This window comes from Carassius carassius, chromosome 24, assembly GCF_963082965.1.
Source record: "Carassius carassius chromosome 24, fCarCar2.1, whole genome shotgun sequence".
Classification (NCBI taxonomy): Eukaryota; Metazoa; Chordata; class Actinopteri; order Cypriniformes; family Cyprinidae; genus Carassius; species Carassius carassius.
The window spans coordinates 10,035,041-10,055,366 of NC_081778.1; the positions used below are offsets into that span (position 1 = coordinate 10,035,041).

At 38.8% G+C, this 20,326-nt stretch overlaps 2 protein-coding genes across 4 annotated transcripts in view; both read left to right on the forward strand.

Annotated features, from left to right (window-relative positions):
• Positions 1-525: 525 nt before the first annotated feature.
• Positions 526-11,047, forward strand: tcaim (T cell activation inhibitor, mitochondrial). Of its 3 annotated transcripts, none has more exons than XM_059507414.1 (11): positions 526-674; positions 1,657-1,731; positions 1,835-1,967; positions 2,185-2,335; positions 2,924-3,179; positions 4,618-4,740; positions 4,980-5,077; positions 5,165-5,256; positions 5,364-5,596; positions 6,923-7,054; positions 10,563-11,047. In XM_059507414.1, exons 2-11 carry the CDS (start codon positions 1,700-1,702, stop codon positions 10,786-10,788), a joined length of 1,476 nt encoding a protein of 491 aa, XP_059363397.1. In that variant the 5' UTR covers positions 526-674; positions 1,657-1,699; the 3' UTR covers positions 10,789-11,047. The 3 variants fall into 3 exon arrangements, with proteins under 3 accessions (XP_059363397.1, XP_059363398.1, XP_059363399.1); XM_059507415.1 differs by having other exon boundaries at positions 569-674; positions 1,686-1,731; XM_059507416.1 differs by having other exon boundaries at positions 573-674; positions 1,689-1,731.
• Positions 11,048-16,839: 5,792 nt separating this feature from the next.
• The window catches only part of LOC132102779 (E3 ubiquitin-protein ligase TRIM71-like), a 45,362-nt gene continuing 41,875 nt past the window's right edge, over positions 16,840-20,326 (forward strand). Inside the window, exon 1 of the mRNA XM_059507417.1 lies at positions 16,840-18,365. Within this exon, the coding sequence (XP_059363400.1) occupies positions 17,646-18,365 (720 nt within the window). The 5' untranslated portion in view covers positions 16,840-17,645. The remainder of the gene's footprint in view (positions 18,366-20,326) is intronic.

A 20,326-nucleotide genomic window follows, 5' to 3' on the forward strand; every position in this document is an offset into this window, starting at 1 on the left:
AATTAAGGATTATCTGTTAATTAAAGCTCTACAATACAAAACGGTAAAAAAAAAACAATTAGACATTTCTAATGTCACAGTATATATATATATATATATATATATATATATATATATATATATATATATATATATATATATATATTAAATGTTATTCTTAAAACTTTCTGTTCAAAGAAATTTGAAAATTACACTTTATTTCCGTTTTAACAATACATTAAGCTGAACAACCATTATAAATTTACATAATAGTGATGACTAATAAGAAAGGTTTCTTGAGCACTAATTTGGCATATTAGAATGATTTCTAAAGGACGTCATCTGTGCTGACGTTGGTGCAAAAATCAAATAATACTGCAGTAGATAATATATAAATCCCACAAGCCAGTAAATGGAAACTATAACCTACACACGTATTTAAAAACTACCGTCTTTAACTAAATAAATAAATAAACAGTGTACACGTGGGCTCCAGGAACGTGGTTGAACAAAACCGACAAAAAGATAAACAAACGATTAGTTATGCCTGATTCAAGTCCCACTGGGTGCGCTTGTTTTCGAAAGATAGGCAGTTGATTACTCTGGCCTGGATTATTAGGCCTGAATGGAGTAACGTTATATGACTTCGGGTTTAGTTTTAACAGCAGCGAATATGTAAGACTGCTAAATCACAGGTAAATCATTTTATAGTGTTTTGGACATTTCTATCTCATGCTGACATACATTTTGCGTGTGGCTGATTAAGTCTGAGACTGTTGTTTTTATTTGAAGAGCGCCAAGAGTTTGTGTTTGCCCTTGTTTACAGTGTTGATCAGTGTTTGTGTGTTGAGTGGATTGAATGCTGCTTAAATCTAATGGCTCTAAAATATAATGGATAATATTGTGATTTTGGTGGAAATGTTTCTTGTTGTGTTTGGTTTCCTCGCTTGATTTGTGTCAAATTAAGCGAGGCTTGTGATTAATATCAACAGTGTGTACACACACCATGACCCTGCTTGCACCTGACCTGATTTAACAGCCTCTTCTTCTTCTTCTTCTTCTTCAACCATATATCCTTTTATACTGTGAAACTAATTAGTCGCACGTAGTAGCACTTCTTCAATTTTATATGTGTGTGCTGAGACTAAAAAAAAGTTAAATAAAATAAAAGTGAATCAATGCATACATGAAGGAGGTATAATTGTTCTCTTAGAAGAGTATGGGTTGTTGGGGGTTTTATAAATAAGAACGTTTACATTTCTGACATTCCATGTATTCTTCAAAACTCTTATTTTGTGAGCAAAGTAATTTACACAAAAACACAGTTATTATCAAGGCAAAGTTTGTTTGTTTTATTTGTGTAATTACCATAATAACACAATGTATATGTTACTAACCGTATAGTAGTAAAACAAGTTGTAGATAGAAAAATAGATAATTCATTAATTGATTGATTGAAATTCATTTTTGGAAAGAAATTAATACTTTTAATCAGAAAGGATGCCTTAAATTGCTCAAAAGACATTGTGTGTGTGTGTGTATATATATATATATATATATATATATATATATATATATATATATATATATATAGCCCAGACATTACCATTCAAAGATGCAGTATAACGTTTGTTTAGTTGAAGAGGCTGAAGTCTGTCATGTTTTTTCTTTCTCAAGTGACTTGATTTCTTCTTCCTTCTTACAAGAAGGAACTAACGTGATGTATGTGACCACCTTCCTGCGTTATATTAGGTAAGTTTACCCCCCCCCCCCCCCCCAAAAAAAAAAACAGCTGCAAAGAAACTTTTGTTAAAAATCTTTAAGCATCTAATCAGTATTGTCCTCATTCTTGTAGGCTTGGTGGTAGATGTGTTTCTGCTCGTATGGTTCAGAGGAGGAATCTCTCAGGAGCGGATGCCATTAATGCCCTGCGGCCCTTTTACTTTGCAGTGCACCCTGATTTCTTTGGCCAGCATCCAAGAGAGAGAGTAATAATAATTAAATAATTATTATCATAATTACAAACCCTGAATATAATTTTTATATACATAAATACATAATGGCAATGCATGATGAAAATATTTGATATGTTTTTTTTTTGTTTTTTGTTTTTTTTGCCTTTTCCCTCTACAGAGCAGGTTGTGAATGTTTAATGTTGTTTGGTTTTGTTTTATATTGCTTGGTTTTGTCTTTTCTCTGTTGTAGGAAGTAAATGAAAACTCCCTCAAAAGGCTAAATGGTTATCTGGAAAATCTTCAGAAGCCTGGGGCAAGATCCCCCAAACCTGCAAACCTCACTTTTTATGTCAGGGACACAAAAGAAAAAGCAGACTCCAGTGGTAGACTGCTAGCCTCAGGTAACTCCATATTTCCTCTGATTAACACTGTGATTTTTACTCCTAATAATATGATAATAGTTATACTACTACTACGAATACATTAATGAATACAACTAGACCATCTGACTCGTGCGCTATATTCCATGTCACCTAAAGTCATGCAGTAACTTTAATAGTTGTACCATTGTTATTGTTTTTCCCTGAACAAGTCTTTTATTTTTTCTCATTTTACCAGTATTTTGCCAGAAAAGTTTTTAATCAAGGATGCTTTAAATTGATCAAACATGACAAAAAGTTTATGATGTTACAAGAGATTTCTATTTTAAATTAATAATTACTTCATAAAATATCTACAAGTTCTCATGATTGATAATAAAAGAGATTTTTCTAACATTAAATGTGTATATTAGAATGATTTCTTAAGGGTCACGTGACACTGAAGACTGGAGTAATGGTTGCTGAAAATTCAGCTTTGCCACCAAGGGATAAAATGAATTTTAAAATGAATGAATATTTGAATCTTACCTATTTTTTAAACTTGTAAGCAGTAATCTATATTCTGTTTTTCAATGCATGCTTTTAATGGGATAACCCTACATTTCCCAGGATTCCGTTCGGTGACCTTCACCCTGCAGTCTAAGGATGTTCTGAGCACAGTGTTGGATGTTCTGAGGTCCTGTAGCCTCTCGGTTGAACATATTCAAGATGTGCTCAAGGCTGAGACCGAGAAGAGCTCGACACAACAGCCTGGAACAGCTTTCTATCGGCCCATCAAATGGGACAAGACTTATTACACTTTCACAGGATTCAGGGACCCAGAGCAGGAGTTAGAACAAGCCAGAAGAGTCGAGCCCACACTCAGGTACTGAGAGAAAGAGACTTTTCTTTGCCACCATTTCATATGAATTGTTTTCTTTTTTTTTTACTCATGTAACCCATATGAACACCACTGCTTAATGTGTTAGACCATCTAAATGGTAGCAATGTCTCCAGCAGCTGCACAAAAGTTTGGCTAGTATGCAATGCTGTAGGACTGTTGAGACACCAGTGGCTGCCAGAACAAGCCCAGCTGACATTTTTAGTGTCACACCAGCAACCTTGTTTGTGTTTCTACAATTAGCCTTGTCCTTCTGTACAGAACACAATGTTCTCAAACCATTCTCTGTATTTACTGTGATTAATGACTCCACAATGTTTTTGTGCCATTTAGTAAAAGGAGAAATGTGTACACTGAACCACGGATGACAGAAACCCTTCAGTGGGCCTCACGGCCTGAGATTAAAGCTTTTGCAAATACTAAGGCTGTGGAAATTCAATAAAACCTTGGTACACACATTTAACTCCTTTAAAGCTTACTGTATCTTATTTGATTATTAGCAACATAATAAAAACTGTTGTACTCAATCTATGACATGACTTCGTTTTGTTGATAGTTATACTTTTTAGCAAGTAAATTTATTATTTTTTAGTATAATTCTAAAACAGTCTCCTTTCGGGTTATGCACCATGTGTCTTTTTACAGCAAAAATCCTTTTTATGAAAAAGAATCAGATATTTATGAAGTAGTAGTATTTCAAGATTGAACACTGAACCGAAGCAACTTAGGTTTACTTCAATTATTATTATTATTTTAATTATGTCAAAATGTGAGTATTAAATATGACGCATCAGGCTTTGGAGGACCTTTTTTGTACAATCATCACTGTAACACAGAGCTTTGATCATAAAACTAAGCATTTAAATATCATCTTACTAAGACATTGTTGGGAGATATGGAGTGACATTTTCTGTACTGTAATAAAGATTTAATTGATTTACATTACTAGCTATCAGAATTTCAATACATTTTTGGCCATTTAAATATCAGTAACTGCAGCAAATTGCATATTTTTGCTCTGTTTGGGCCTCTGAATTGTTTTATTTGTTTGTAAAAAAAAAAAAAAAAAAAAAAGATTTTCTTAATTATTATTTCATATGCCAAGCTTTACAGGGTTAAACTATTGTTTGCTGTCATTTTGTGTGAAGTGTTGATATTAGAATTGGCTAAAACTTAACCCGACTGTGGTTTCCTCCTTCACCCATTTGAGATTAGGAACTTTGTGCTTCGTAACATCTTAAGAAAGCATTTTGTAACACGCATGTAGGACTATACTATATATAATATATAAACAAAGGTATGTTATTTCAGGCATAGTTCATTGGCAGTTTGGCACTATTCTTTAATAACTGTAGGATATATAATGTTTCATTTAACGCATTGCCAGATCTGAATCATTGTTTCTTTTTGTCTTTATATTCAGTTTATGGCTGAGAAAAAATGAGTCGGAGGCCACAAAGAAACAGAATGCCAGTCTTCCACGGCGTGAGGAGCTGAAAAGACTGAAAAGAGAGTTGATTCAGAAACTTGGTTTGTTGGATATCAGGTCAGATCTAACTCTGACTATATGCTCTAATGGTCTGCAAAATCTTACATTTGGGATTAATTATTTAGATTGTCATATTGCATATTAAAACAGAAAATTTCTCATTATTTTCACAGTATTTTACTGTAATTTTGATCAAATGCAAATACCAACTCCATACTTTTGAATGGTACTTTATTACTGCTTATGTTCAGTTCTTTCGTCCTGTGGTCAAGATCGTGTGGTTCTCTGTCCTGTAGGTGGCAGCGCAAATGGGGAGTTGCACACAAATGCTGTCAGCTGCAGAGTCTGGGTCGTCTCTCCACACAAAGCCCTGAGGCTCTGCACATCCTGAGAGGTAACCATGAAAATAGGATTCATAAGATGGCTTTAATGTTCAAGTGTGCACAAATGTTTACCCACATTTCTTTCTTTTCCAAAACAGGTCACGTAATAGTTTTTACTGACCAGTCAGGGATGAATGCCTCAGGGCATGTTATGTTAGGAACAATGGATGTCCACCATCAATGGACAGAGGTACAGCTTATTTATTAAACCAGTCTTACGGTATTCCCAACCGTATTTTTAACATAAACAGGATAGCAAACATTTGTGCTAAGATGCTTATGTTTGTGTTTGTTCAGCTCTTTGAAAGATTGCCGAGTTACAGAAGCCTGTTCCAGCAGTCGGACTGGCTGAAGGAGCGCATCAGTCACCTTTTGGGAGGGATTCAGGTGATCCACATCGAGCGGATGGGTCCAGCTCTGCCTCTGGAGGAACATTACAGTACCCTCAACACTTTCCACAAGAGACTGTTACCTCAGCGCCTCTCCCTGCACCCCCGCAGCATGCAAGGCCTCACAATGAGCTTGGAAAAGTAAATACTCGTATACTTCAATTCAAGCCATTTGTTTGTGTGTGTTGTCTGTGTTTATGACCTTCAAGAATGTGAAAGTGACGTGACATTCAGCCAAGTATGGTGACCCATACTCAGAATTCATGCTCTGCTTTTAACCCATCCAAAGTGCACAAACACAGAGCAGTGAACACACACACACTGTGAACACACACCCAGAGCTGTGGGCAGCCATTTATGCTGCAGCGCCCGGGGAGAAGTTGTGGGTTCGATGCCTTAGCTCAAGGGCACCTAAGTCGTGTTATTGCTGGCCCGAGATTCGAACCCACAACCCTAGGGTTAGGAGTCAAACACTCTAACCACTAGGCCACGACTTCACCCACGTCGTGTGAGGCAAGGTCCTCAGAAATTGAGTCTCAATGATACTAGGCTTGAATAGTGCAGATGCTCAGGCTAAGCTCTTTGGAAAAACACAAGCTTAAAGTTCACATCAAACCAAGTCACAAAGTAAATTAATTCTTGCATCAGATTGTTGGATCAGGAAATAGTTTTTCCCCCTCTGAACCATCTTTTCTTTTCTTATGACATATTTAAAGAAAAGAAAAAATAATATAATGTTCCCTATTGTTCAAAATGTTGGGGTTGGTAAGTTGTTTTGAAAGAAATCTTTTATGCTCAGCATTTGATGATTTATTAATATTGTGTAGTAATATTGTCAAATATTATTACAATTGTTAACTATTTTCAGTTTTAATATTTTCTGGGATGTTAAAGCTGAATTTTGAGCAGCCATAAATCAAATGCTATGGATAAAATCTAACTACCATAACTGTAACATTATGTGGCCAAAACGCCTTTTCTCCATTGAAGCCACTTCAAATTACAATATAAAAAAATAAAAACAAAAATAACTGACTAACTGTATAACTTTAACAAAAAAAATAAATGTAGTGTGTGCATAGAACAAACAGACCATACCAACTGTTGTTGTAGATGCCAATATAGTATCAGTGTAGTTATCATCGACATCTTGATGTGAACAGGCCCTTAGAGTGCAGCATGACATACCAATAAATTATGCAGTGTAGCTTTAAATGGATTGCTGTGGAAATGTTTTAACAGATAGCATTCCACTAAAAAGACGAGATAAACATAAAAATGAAGCAGAAGAGAGACCGTACTGGACTGTTAACAACAGACTGTAGCTGACTATTCCTGTGGTTCCATGTGTTCCATTCATTTCTGTCGTATCTCTGACTGATATATCCTCACTGTTCACTTGCAAGTCTTTGTGCTGCTTAATGTCCTTGCAATCATTGTTTTTTCTATTCTGTTCTGTTGCCATAGTGACCGCTCCACCCCCTGCCTGCATGAGATGGGCCACTTCATCATCCCCACTGTGTGTGACACCCTCCAGCTGCAGAACTTCCTCCAGAGCCAGGCCCAGGAGGCCCGGAAACGCATGCGGCGCAAAGACAAGTGAGTGCTTGATCTATCATTGCACATAAACATGAAATCAGAATAGACCATTTGTCTTGTGTCTGGTCTTATTGTGCATGATTCATCAGTATATTATTATAAAGACCAAAATTTTATTTTCATAATCAAAATGTAATGTTTCTATTTCGCTGGATGTAATAATGTAACCAGGGCTGTGTGTGAGGGCAGGAAAAACAACATTAACCATAATTACTGCCTTAAGATTCATAATTTTTGGTTGCACCCTACATTATTTCCCACTGAATAGTCTGTTACACCTGTTTCAAATAAATGCTGTTCTTTTGAACTTTCTGTTCATTAAATATTAACCAGTACACACTGATATTAATAAGAAATGTGTCTTGAGCACCAAATCAGCATGTTAGTGTCACATGTATGTTCTGTTTTAGTTTAGTATTCTGTGTTTCCGTTCTCCTGCCTTGTTTCCATGGCTTTTGATTTAATTATCTCCACACCTGTTTCAGTTCTCCCAAATTAAGTTTCTATTACTTAAGTCTGTGTTCCCTTATGTTCCTTTGTCTGCTATCATTTGGATTTGTGTTTGGTTGTGCCTATTCTCTCCTGTGGATTATTAAAAGAGCTCTTTGGTTATACTCCTTTGTCGTGCGCTTTGTTTTGCACAACAACATGTGATGAATAGCAGACCCCCAAAGTGAGTATTTTCGCAGCGTTTATCTTTTTTGTTTGTGTTGTTTCTTTCAACCCTCTCCCGGAATGGACCTGCCTGCAGTCCAGCTGCTTTGCCTGGAACAGCAAGACCATCTGCTGGAAGACCACACCAGGGACTTTATCGATCTTAATCGATCTCGCGCTGTGCTTTCTACATCACCAGCCTGAGCTAGCGGTGTAAGTCACGCCTGCCAGCGGACGGTCCCAAGGAGAATTTCACCGCTTTCGTGGAGTGAGTGCTGGAGAGAAATGGACTGTATTTCTCCATCTGCCCCACCGAGGAGGACATCTCCAGCCACACTCATGAACCGGAGACCAGCCAGTCATCATCCCGCTGCACGGAGCATATGCCCGAGCCTGCTGCGATTAAAGATCCAGCGCCATTTAAAGTGAAAGAGCCAATTATCACCCCAAAGCTAGGACTCGAAAGTGCAACTGACCAGGTGTGTGAGCCAACAACACTGTGCATCGTGGGAATACTGGTGGAGATTGAGGGCTTGGAGGAAAGCCCCGCCCACACTCCTGCGACTGAGGGTGAGCTGCATCTGGTTTCTGGGAATTATATGGAGGAACTAATGGACATTTTCCAAAGGGACTTAATAGACTGGTTTGAGGAGGTAATTCCCAGTTCTCCTGTGTCTCCCCTGGCTCCGTCCAGCCCTGAATCTCCTGCATCTGCGCTGGTTTCGTCTAGCCCTGAATCTCCTGTGTCTTTAATGGTTCCGCCCAGCTCAAGTCCTCCTGTGTTCCCTCCCAGCCTCCCTCTCACACCTCCTCTTAAACCAGCCAGTTTCTCAGCTTCATCTCCATTGGTGCCTGTCAGTCCCTCAGCTCATCCTCAGTCAGCACCATCTGGGTGCTCTGATCTGCCTCGGGACTTCCATTCTCCAGCTCCACCTTGACCTGTCTGCTTCCAGCCTTCGAGTCCTGGACTCCACCTCGGTCCTTGAACCCATCGGCTCCACCATGGCCCGTCATCCCACCAGCTCCACCAGTCTCCCTGATCCCTCCAGCTCCGCCTTGGTCAGTCGTTGACCATCTGCTGCCTTGGGACTCCACTCTTGGCTTCACCAAAAGTCACTCCATCGTCACTCCAACCCTCTGGCTCTGTCTGACCCCTCCTTCCCTCCAGGTCCGCCTCCATCCTCAGTCACTCCATAGTCTTCTGGAGGCCCCTGAGCCTTCTGCTCTACTTTGGCCCTCTGGATCCTCAGTGTCACCCTGGCTCTGCAGCTGTTCTGCTCCATCCAGGGCTCCTACTCCACCTGTGTCATCTCCGTCAGTCGGCCCCCTGCTGTTGTCAGCCCTATCTCCTTCCCGGCTCCTCCTTCCATCTACTCCATCCTATGAACTATGCCCATTATGCCCATTTCCCATTGCCTTCCCCTTGCCTGCTCCATGCCTGTCCCCTGGACCCCCACCCTCCCGGGAGGGTGCGAACTGCCACATATATGATCTGTTTTAGTTTAGTTTTCTGTGTTTCCGTTCTCCTGCCTTTTTTCCATGATTTTTAATTTAATTAGCTCTACACCTGTTTCAGTTCTCCCAATTAAGTTTCAGTTACTTAAAGGGTTAGTTCACCCAAAAATGAAAATTGTGTCATTAATGACTCACCTTCATGTCGTTCCAAACCCGTAAGACCTCCCTTCATCTTCGCAACACAGTTTCAGATATTTTACATTTAGTCCGAGAGCTTTCTGTCCCTCCATTGAAAATGTGTGTACAGTAAGTCCATGTCCAGAAAGGTAAGAAAAACATCATCAAAGTAGTCCATTTGACTTCAGAGGGTCAGTTAGAATTTGTTGAAGCATCGAAAATACATTTTGGTCCAAAAAAAAACTTTATTCAGCATTATCTTCCCTTCCGGGTCTGTTGTGAGCGTGTTCACAACACTGCAGTGACGCTGCTGACGTATGACGCTGCTGACGTGTTAACTTTGTTATTGGTTCAAGAAGATCCGGTTACATCGAGTGATTTGTTCGCAAACCGGATATCACTAAATACTGCAGTGCAATTTTTGTTATTTTTGGACGAAAATGTATTTTCGATGCTTCAACAAATTCTATCACATGGATTACTTTGATGATGTTTTTATTACCTTTCTGGACATGGACCGTATACCGTACATACATTTTCAATGGAGGGACAGAAAGCTCTCGGACTAAATTTAAAATATCTTGAAAAGAGTGAAAGTTGTGACATTTGCCAAGCATGGTTACCCATACTCGGAACTGGTGCTCTGCACTTAACCCATCCAAGTGCATACACACAGCAGTGAGAAGTGCACGGTGAACACACCCCGGAGCAGTGGGCGGCTATAGATCCAGTGCCCGGGGAGCAACTGGGGGTTCAGTGCCTTGCTCAAGGGTATTATCAGCCATGTGTATTGAGGGTGGAAGAGAGCGCTGTTCATTCACTCCCACCCACCTACAACTCCTGTCAGCACAGAGACTCGAACCGGCAACCTTTAGATAACTAGTCCGGCTCTTTAACCATTAGGCCACAGCTGCCCCTAAACTGTGTTCCGAAGATGGGTTTGGAATGACATGAGGGTGAGTCATTAATGACATAATTTTCATTTTTGGGTGATCTAACCCTTAAGTCTGTGTTCCCTTATGTTCCTGTCTGCTATCATTTGGATTTGTGTTTGGTTGTGCTTGTTCTCTCCTGTGGATTATTAAAATAGCTCTTTGGTTATACTCCTTCATCATGCACTTTGTTTTGCACAACAACACGTGACAGAATGATTTCATGTGACATTGAAGACTGGAGTAATGATCGTCTTTAATTACAATTGAAAATATTCCCTTCTATGCAGGTTGGAGGCAGAGGAAGAAGACATAATTTTGTGTTGTCTGCAGGATTTGTCTCTGCACAGTCTGTCTAAAGAGCCCAGTGTGTCGAGCAGTCAGATGATCCCCTGCTGTAGGCGTCTGATGGAGGAGAGATCCCCGCAGATGCAGGGCCTTCATCTCTACATCTCTCACTTCTATTCGGTCATGCAGGATGGGGATCTGTGTATTCCCTGGGACTGGAAGGGCTGAAACACTCTGAACTCTATTTGGACTTTATTACTATGCCTCTCAGGCTCAGGTGTAGTCTGAATTTTTTGAAGGTTTTGGCGTAGTGTATAGGCATAATCATAAATGCACTTTGGTACTAAAATACTAAAAGATATTGTTGTGCTTCTGAGGCAGTGGGCCCCAGTCATGTGATGTTATAACTTGGCATAGAATGTTTGATGTATATTTGCACTGCCAAACCATACACATTATTCATGTTACAATCTACTATAAAAATATAGCTCTTGGAAAAACTGATAAGGCTCTTTTTTTGTCTTAAAACAAGCTGCTAGTTACACCATATCAGAGGTTTATAATACTGGAATTATAATCATGTTTTGGTCAGTTTAAGTAGTAGTAGTGGTAGCCCTTTAGTGTCACTAGTCACAAGTACCAGCAAAATTAGCCATCAACCTGTCCATACATAACATGCAACTTTTGGTTTTTTTAATGCACACCTTTGGTTGGTTCTGATTTTAAGTGTGGTGTTGGAATCATGCTCCATATGAGCCTTCTTTATCATTTCAAAACCCCAGTATTCCCAACTGACAGGAGACAAACACATTTACTAACTTTAATACTATCTGCCAAAATCTAAAATGCACTGTCAATATTCAGATGTGTTTGGACAAACGATTTTGTCTAAATGCTGAGTATATCCAAGTATTAAGAAATTGAAAAGTGTTCTCTTCAGATGTAGTGTATGTACATTATTAGTCCTAAATGCTGTAATATTGTCTGTCTTGAGATGTAGTGTACAGTGTATTCATGTTGTTTGCTGCTATTGTGTTTCAAAGGTTTATACTGTGATGTCTGTACATATGATAAATATGGAACTATGTAAACACAAAATTTAAACAATGGTTCAAATGTTACCAGTCACTATTGTATACACTATTGTTAATATGCACCTTTTTGGTTTACAAGTTTTGCCATTGTCATCTTGACAGACAACTCCACAAATTTTCCACTCTAACCGATATGAATAAATGATAATAAAATGATAATAATAATTCAGTTGTTTGATATGAATCTGTATAGTACTAGTATTATATTATCACATCATTTATAGTAGATAAATGCTTTCCCAAATTTGCACACTACTGGATGATCCATAGTTAGAATAGCTAGGAAGGCTATTTTAAAGGAAGGCTCAAGGTAATTACAATAATGGTGACATCAGTGACATGCGGTCACTTATTACAGAACATGTAACTCCTTTTTTTATATGCAAGCAGATGCCTAGTGTGTAGTCTTTTCTGTCTCTATCAGTGTTTATTCATTAGTGAGCTGTCATAGCACTACATAGCATAACACATATCACTCTGATGTTGACAAATAGTTTCTTATATATTGAATAGATACAGAAAAAATTATTGCAGAGTCAAAAGCTTCAATATCCTCTATAATCAGTACAGTTCACCCAAAAATGAAAATTCTTTAATCATTTACTCGTGTCCTTCAATGACATCAAATGAGAATTTAATTGAAATGTTTGAGCCACTCTCTAACAACGAAAGTTTAAGGTGACGACAGGTTGTTAAGTTAGACTATATATACATATATTACTATGCAAAAGTATTAGACAACTAGTATTTTCACCAACAAAAAATTATTTTAAGTCAGTTATTTCTATGTTTTGCTGTAGTGTGTCAGTAGTAAATATCAGTTTACATTTCCAAACATTATTTTTGCCATTAGCTGTAATCATCCAGTGAGATTTTTGTTTGCAGAAGGAGTCTGACAACAGTCAGTGCTCCAAACAGAGATCTGATCTGATCATCATCAGTCTGTCTGGAATAACATGAAGAAACAGAACAAACTGAGACAGACTAAATCCAGAAGAACTGTGGCAATGTCTCCAAAACGCTTCAAGAAACCTGCAAAGCTACAGTACTGTGCAAAGTTTTAGGCACTTGTGTAGAAATGCTGTAAAGTGAGCATGCCGTCAAAAATAATGCCATAAATAGATTTTATTAATTAACTAAATTAAGTCAACATTTGGTGTGACCACACAATGCATAAAAAAAGCTTTTGTCCTAGGTGGACTTGCGGATTGTTTTTCAGGTAGCTTTCAGGTATATACAGTATACTGTTTTATCAAATAAATGCAGTTTTGGTGAGTACAAGAGACTCAAAAACATGTTTTAAAAATCCCAATTATTTCAAACTTTGACTTGTAGCGCAAATGTCCTATAATGCATCTCAAAACTGAACTTACAGGCACCCTCACATTTTTGGAGCATTATCTCAGCCCTGAACAACTGAACATGAATTATTTCTTTTACCTGTGAGTCTGTTCATGCTCTGCCCGTCCCACCCACCCACAACCTCCTCTACTGTCTGTTTTTAGACAGATTTACTGAAGGAAGATTAAGACAGAGGCTATCATCAACCAGGACACAGACCAGTCAGACGTATTTGCTTCCCCGTTGGGCATGGAGGATTTTCTTTTTTCTTCTCATTTTAGTCAAAAACGCTGCCTGAAGTCTAAAATAAATATTCATTATGAATGAAAGTACTTGAAAATACCTATCTACTATAATCAACCATTGTTGTTAGGGCTGCAAACAAACAGTCAATTACATCATGTAAATAAATACATTAACATACATGCATACATATACATAAAGGCAATAGCTATTAAACTGTGTTTATGCATTTGCCCCGTTTTGTTCATGCATCTCGAATTGAATGATTTAGGTTACACTATAAACTAAAAGTTCCTATTTGGTCTCCTGAACTGCAGTCAGACCATGAAAAATTATATCCATTCACAGAAATAAGACTGATCAGACATGCAATTAGCATATATTGTCATGTTGAAAATGTGAATGTTTTCATGTTTACTCTTATCTCACTCGTAAGAGTGTGCCAAATGGTCATTTTCAGATACAATTTGAATGATGATCCGTTTTGGACCAGAAAGGAAAAAAGAAATCAGTAATCAAATGTCTAAGCTGTGTTTGTATCCAACCCAAAACCCAATGTGTTTTATGGGTTTATGACACTATGCAGATGTGTCATTTCAAGATTATTTTTGACATCTTCATATACATCCACATCTCATTTTCTAATGGTAATAAATGGGTCAGCCACAGGACCAAACCCCCTTAGAATATAAGAGGAACGTTAAAGATAAGTAGAGAACAAAAATATCTTCTCTAAAGAATCAACAAACCAAGACTATTCTACTGCTATAAATCTATTTCATTGTGTCAACATTCACACTTAATTTTTTGCATCATGCGTCATGCCACATTTTTCCAAGAACACCTTCATACTTCTTCACTGTATCTTTATATCTTAGTTTACAACCTGTAAGTGAGTGAAATATATTCTGTGGTTTTCTCTATTCATCTATTCCAATCGATTATATTATATTTATGACCATCAAAGGGAAATAGTAAATACACAAAGAAAAAATGATGATCCTTAGGTTTGATCGATACCAGGTCTCAGAATACATTTTAACAGATCTCAAGTTAGCAATGATCCTACAGAATGTAACATCAGTGGACTTAAATTTAACCCACAATCCATCTCTGAGTCTGCACAAATTCTTGCTGGATTGTGACCCTAACCCTGACCCTAGAATGTCAATGAATGTTAGACTTAATAAGATCTAATTTATAAGGTTTTTGTATTCACTGCCATTACTTTGTTCTATAAATGACGGATGAGTGGAAAAGTTGCATGAACAAAACATTAATATATGTGCAATAATATATTTTTGCCATATTCCATGTATTTTCAGGAGTGTGTATCTCATAACAATTAAAGTCAAAGCTATCTTAAAGACATTCACAAGCTAAACAAGAGACTAATTATCAATTAGTCAGGACAACAGTGATACGACAAAGTACAACAGGGCAAGACTCTTTGTTGAGTGAGTGGATATTAATGTAATCCTGTGATTAAGGCAGGCCTGCAGGAAACCCCTGCAGATAACCAGTCTATCAACTGCATTGTTGAAGTTTAAGCTCATAAAGCGGATCAAAAATGGACAATAACATACAGAAAGCTTCATTTGGGCCGCATCCCAGCTAATAAAAATATGTTCTAAGAAGCAGAAGAGCATCCGCTGCCTGCTCCAAAATGTTTAACAGTTTAACTTTGCAGTCAATAGGACAGTCACAAGCCTCTTGGTTTTCATCCATAATATCTTAAATTGTGTACCGAAGACGCACAAAGCTTTTACGGGTTTGGAACGACATGGAGGTAAGTAATTAATGATTAAATTTTAATTTTGGGGTGGAGTTACCCTTTAACTTAACATTCTCTTGCAAACATTATGAGAAAGGTACTTTTGAATGTTCTCTGAGTGTTCGAAATCAAGTAGTAACATTTAAACTAAAATGTTCCAGGGGAAAAAATAAATGCTTTTTTATAAATAATGCTTTTGTGCAAATGTTTGAGAACATTATAAAAGACCAGCTAACTTTGAACAAACTTTCTATTTTAAGGGAATGTTTGTTCAGAACGTTGAGAGAACCTTGGCAAAACATTAGCCAAAGTTCTGACGTTCCCTGATAGCTGGGATCACACTAGTCACAATCAAATAATACAGCCACAAAGGAACATTCACTTTTGCCCACAAAGTTAGGAGTTTAATAAACTCATTCATTACATGTTGACTATGAGTGACAGTTAAAAGGACTTGCTACTTCCTGGGTCTGAGAAAGAATCAGGGCTTGCTTCGTTACATACACAGATCCACACTCATACGTACACATAACCCTTGTCCACATTGCCTGTGGTCATTTCCACCATGTGACATGACCCTTCCTTGCTTTACTTGGTTTTGCTGAGCCTCTGCCCTCACACAACCCCCGTTCCGGATTTTTCCTCATGTAGATCAATGGATTGTCCTTGGGATGGCCAGAGCTCTGCAGCTGAGTGTGGGCAGTCTCTACTACCACTAATCCCAGCCATAATAATGGGGTCAAAGGGTTCCTCCCAAAGCTCTGTCTTTCAGCTTGGCATCCCACTGCTTTATTGGGCAGCCTGCATCTGGAGCCTAAGCCCCACCGAGAAGCTTCCTCCCTTGTCACAAGAGCCAACGCAGCACCCCATCCTAAATGCCCATAAATGCTCACAAAGGCCAGTCCTACATGTGGTAGCTATCTATTACAGGAGGGGCCCTCAGGAGGGGTAGCATTGATTACAAAAAGGTTAAGATTGATTTCATGGGTTCAGGTGTGGCGGAAAATTAGCATGTGCTGTCGAATGATGATGGCTGGGAGAATTAATGAGAAATAATGATAGAACTAATGGTATACAAAGGGACCTGTATGTCCTAGAACATGCTTTTTTGTCTTATGTACACCCACAGCCCCATCAATAATGCTCAATCATCCCGTAATTGACACCAAGCTGGATTTGTATTCCTTTTAAAGAACACTATATTCAGTATAATTTAGTGTAATCAGTATGAAGCATATTTTCCTCAAAAAGGAGCTGGACAATCATGGAATTAATCATGATTCTTTATTTAAATTGAATGGCAGCCCTAGTGTTGAATTGTGATTTCTGTTTCACATCTAATCAATCAATAAACACACAAAAACAGAACAATAATAATAAAAATTAATTATAATAATAAAATAATAATTTAAATATGGATAAATACAATACAATAAAATAAAAACAAGCCTTCAGATTAACCAGACCCATAATAATTAGTCAGTAGATATTTAGGTAAGAAACAACCAACATTTTTTAAAGCAAAGGAGCAAAACATATGGGATGAGAATATAATATTGGATGACAAACATGACTGCAATTGAATAAAGATATTTCGACAGTCAAATATAAAGCTTTGGACTTTCTGTTGTTTCTTGAAAACTAAATATATATCCTAAATATGACATTATAATGTCTCATTGAGCACCATACTCTACGTTCAGGTAATAAATACATAAATAAATAATTGGCCCTTGCCGAATTTGTACTACTTTAATAGTCAATACCTGCCCGACTCCGCCCCCTCGCTACATAAACCACGCCCCTTCTGAGTGTTTTCAGGCGGAAGTGCCCTCTAGGTTTACTTAGGATGGACGCGTTTGTTTGATGGTCACGCGCTGCAGAATTGTCGTCCGCGCGAGCGATATTCCCGATGAAAAGGAGTGCGGATTGAAGAGGCGCGAGGAGAGAGCGTTTGTTATGCGAAGATGGGCAGCTGAAAGCTCTGGAACTAGTGGAAACGAAAGGTTGGAATGGTTACCTTATACCTCTCGCCAAAGTGTTACTGTAACTGGACTGAAGGAAGTTAAAGGGGCTTTTCAGCTTCACCACAGTAACAGAATCTTGAGGGGCGCTGCGTGCTAAGTAGCTACATGGGACATACTTTGAATTATTTAATTGCGGCTCGCGCAAGCGCGTTTTGAGAATAATGACGCGCAGATGGTAGACTAAAGCGCGTTCATGGAAAACGGACACATTTGCGTTTGGGAAGGTAAAAACTGACACTGTATCGAGCGCGTTTGGCCCCTCTCGTCATGCGGCGGTGGGGGAGGATCGGAGCAGGGACCTCGCAGCGGATTTCATGTTTCGCAACAATGTTAATGCCCCATACCGAGGGATTATAAGGCCTCAAAATGACACTTGGTTTACTAATGTGCACTCGAGAAGTTGCGTTTAGAGTTTGTCCTGCGAATTTCTATCGATAATAATAACCAAAGCTGAAAGACCAATTCAGTCGAAAGTCATTAAACGGGAATGTATATATCAAGTATCAATTGAATAGCATCCAGTATGCCAAGTCTATGATCTGTATTACTTGTTTGAGTTGGACAGGGAACCATTTCGGAAGCTTTTGTGTATCTTAACGCGTCTTTATGTGTGAAGTTATATTGTGGTCCTCTGCGCAAATGGCGTCTTTCCCAGACTCCGACCTGCAAACATGTCCGCTGTGCAAGGAGCTGTGCGGCTTCTCTGCTCCGATCTCCTCCAATTCATCTACCTCCTCCTCGTCCTCCCAGACCTCCAGCTCCTCATCTACCTCATCCACCAGGAGACTGCACGTCCTGCCCTGTCTCCACGCCTTCTGCAGGCAATGCCTAGAGGGCCACAGGAGCCCAGGTGATCCGCTGAAGCTCAGATGCCCCACATGCGACCAAAAAGTGTCTCTGTCGGAATCCGGCGTGGACGCATTGCCTTCCTCCAACTTTCTCTTCAGTGACCTGCTGGATGTGGTGGTCTCTGCTGAGGAACAGGGCAAGAACGGTCGGTCTTCATCGGTGGTCCATCACGGCGGCCTTCTGAGATCCCAGCATCTGTCAGACCCTCAGTGCAGCTCTTGTGATGAGGGCAACCCTGCTGCTTCCCACTGCCTGGACTGCCAGGAGTACCTGTGTGATAACTGCGTCAGGGCTCACCAGAGGGTCCGACTCACCAAAGACCACTTCATCGAGGGGCTTCTGGAGAGCTTACACCTGGCCAACCGCACCAACAACTCCAACACCCCGATCAACATCTCCCAGTCCTTCCACGACAGCTTCTCCATGCTGAATGTTTTCCAGGAGAGGATGGACTTCTGCCAGCACCATGATGATGAGGTGAGTTTCGTCTCCTAAGGTTTATTTTTTTGTTTGGTGCATTTTACAATTATTTTGTGTAGTGGTTTAAAGATTTGAGATCTGCTGAAGGGCTCAAGGTTCGAACCTCATACCAAAACCAATACTATTGTATGCACACTTTGACTGCAACTGTAATAAGTGTACTGTACATTACTATGGATTGCACCATCTGCTAAGTGCTACCATCATTTACTGTCAGACCTACAAAAAAGTTGTCACTGATGCACAGATTTGTGGTCAGAGGTGTAAAAATGTATTCATGATTTAGGGGAACATATGTAATAATTAAATGATAAACCATTGGGATTGGTCGATCACTGATCTGGGTGTATATGACATCTTCAATTTCTATTGTTGGTATGAGTCTGTTTTGTGGTGCTTATTGCTAAGAATTAATGCTATAAATTATTATAGAGATCTGCCGTTTTTGTTTACCACAGATAAAGAATTACAGTATGGATTTAAAATTAAAATTTAATTGTATTTTTTAAATATAATAATTTCTGCTTTTAGCCTGTAGTAATTAGTTATATGAGAAAAACTGTGTTATGTATTTAACATGTTATGTATTTTAAATTATTAGTTTGTTTATTTTTTATCGTTTTTATAATTATATGCTACTATATTATTTTTCTCCTCTAAATGGTCTCAGATTTATGAGTAAGGTTTAGGGTGTTAAGCATAAAATGTTTTGTATATTTTGTATAGAATTAATAATGTGTCAGAATTTACTTCTAATTAATTTGAGTGTAAAAAAACACTAGTACTGAAGTACACAATTGTGAATATAGCTGCAAACACTGATCATCTCTAGTGATGTTACTTCAAATTATCTCTTTTTGATAAGGGCTTGTGTCATTTCAAGAATTCCTGACTGTGCATCTGTTTGAGGGTTTTAAATAACAGGCATTTTTACTGTTATTTTCCTGTTGGAAGTTAGCCTGTCAGACTTTGATCATGCTGTCATGATGCTTTCTAGAAATCAGCACATTCTATTTTTTTTTAACCAGTGTTATGGATTCCAGTGCAATATGCATGGCAGCTGTGTGTAGAATGGCTTCAGACATCCATATGTTTTCTAGATTGATGTGAGAGCTTTCACTGCTGCTTCAGAAGTTTTTTTTCCTCCAGGTCTTTATCTGGGACATGGTGTTCTCCGTTTGAGCAATGTTGTTGCCCAGTGTTGCATGAACGTCACAGGCCTATAGTATATAAATTCTTATTGTGTTTGTACCAGTGGTCTTTGCACTGAGTTTCATGTAGGCACAGACAAGCCTGATTGTTAAGCCAGTCGAATACTGCTGCTGTCAACGATAATTCACTGAGAAACATCTGAAGTTACCATTTGTTACCATTTCTGAATAAGCTTATGATTCGGCATTATACACAACAATGTTTTACAACAACGTTGAAAACGTGAGTAAAAAAAAAAAAAAAAACGGCCGAAATGGCATTATCGGTTTCGGGCCGAAATAAAAAAAACAGCCGAAAACGTAAACCGAAGATGAATGTCACCCGCCCCTCCCATCCGTGAGCAAGCGCTTAGGTTTCACTCACGGTAGAGCTGTTATCACGCATCTGCCTATCAAAGATTAAGCATGTCAAAGGGCTGTCACAATCAAAAAATGCTTGTCACAAAAGCTGCACAATCGATTGGACCAACCAACACAAGTTTCGAAAACGAAAACAGGGAATCGATTTTAATGGCCTTCTCTCGGAGCGCGTCCAGCTCGTCACTATACGCTCGCAGCGAACGCACGTCACACAGCAACTGCAGGTTCTGACACACACACACACACACACACACACAGAGAGCCTATTAGTGCATAATATCAATGTAGCCTTCAGTAATGTTTTTCATTGATGTTATGGCAGTCCACATTGCTGACTTGTGCGCGTCTCAAGCGTCCTCTTTACGTTCGCCCTAATGCCTGTTTAGT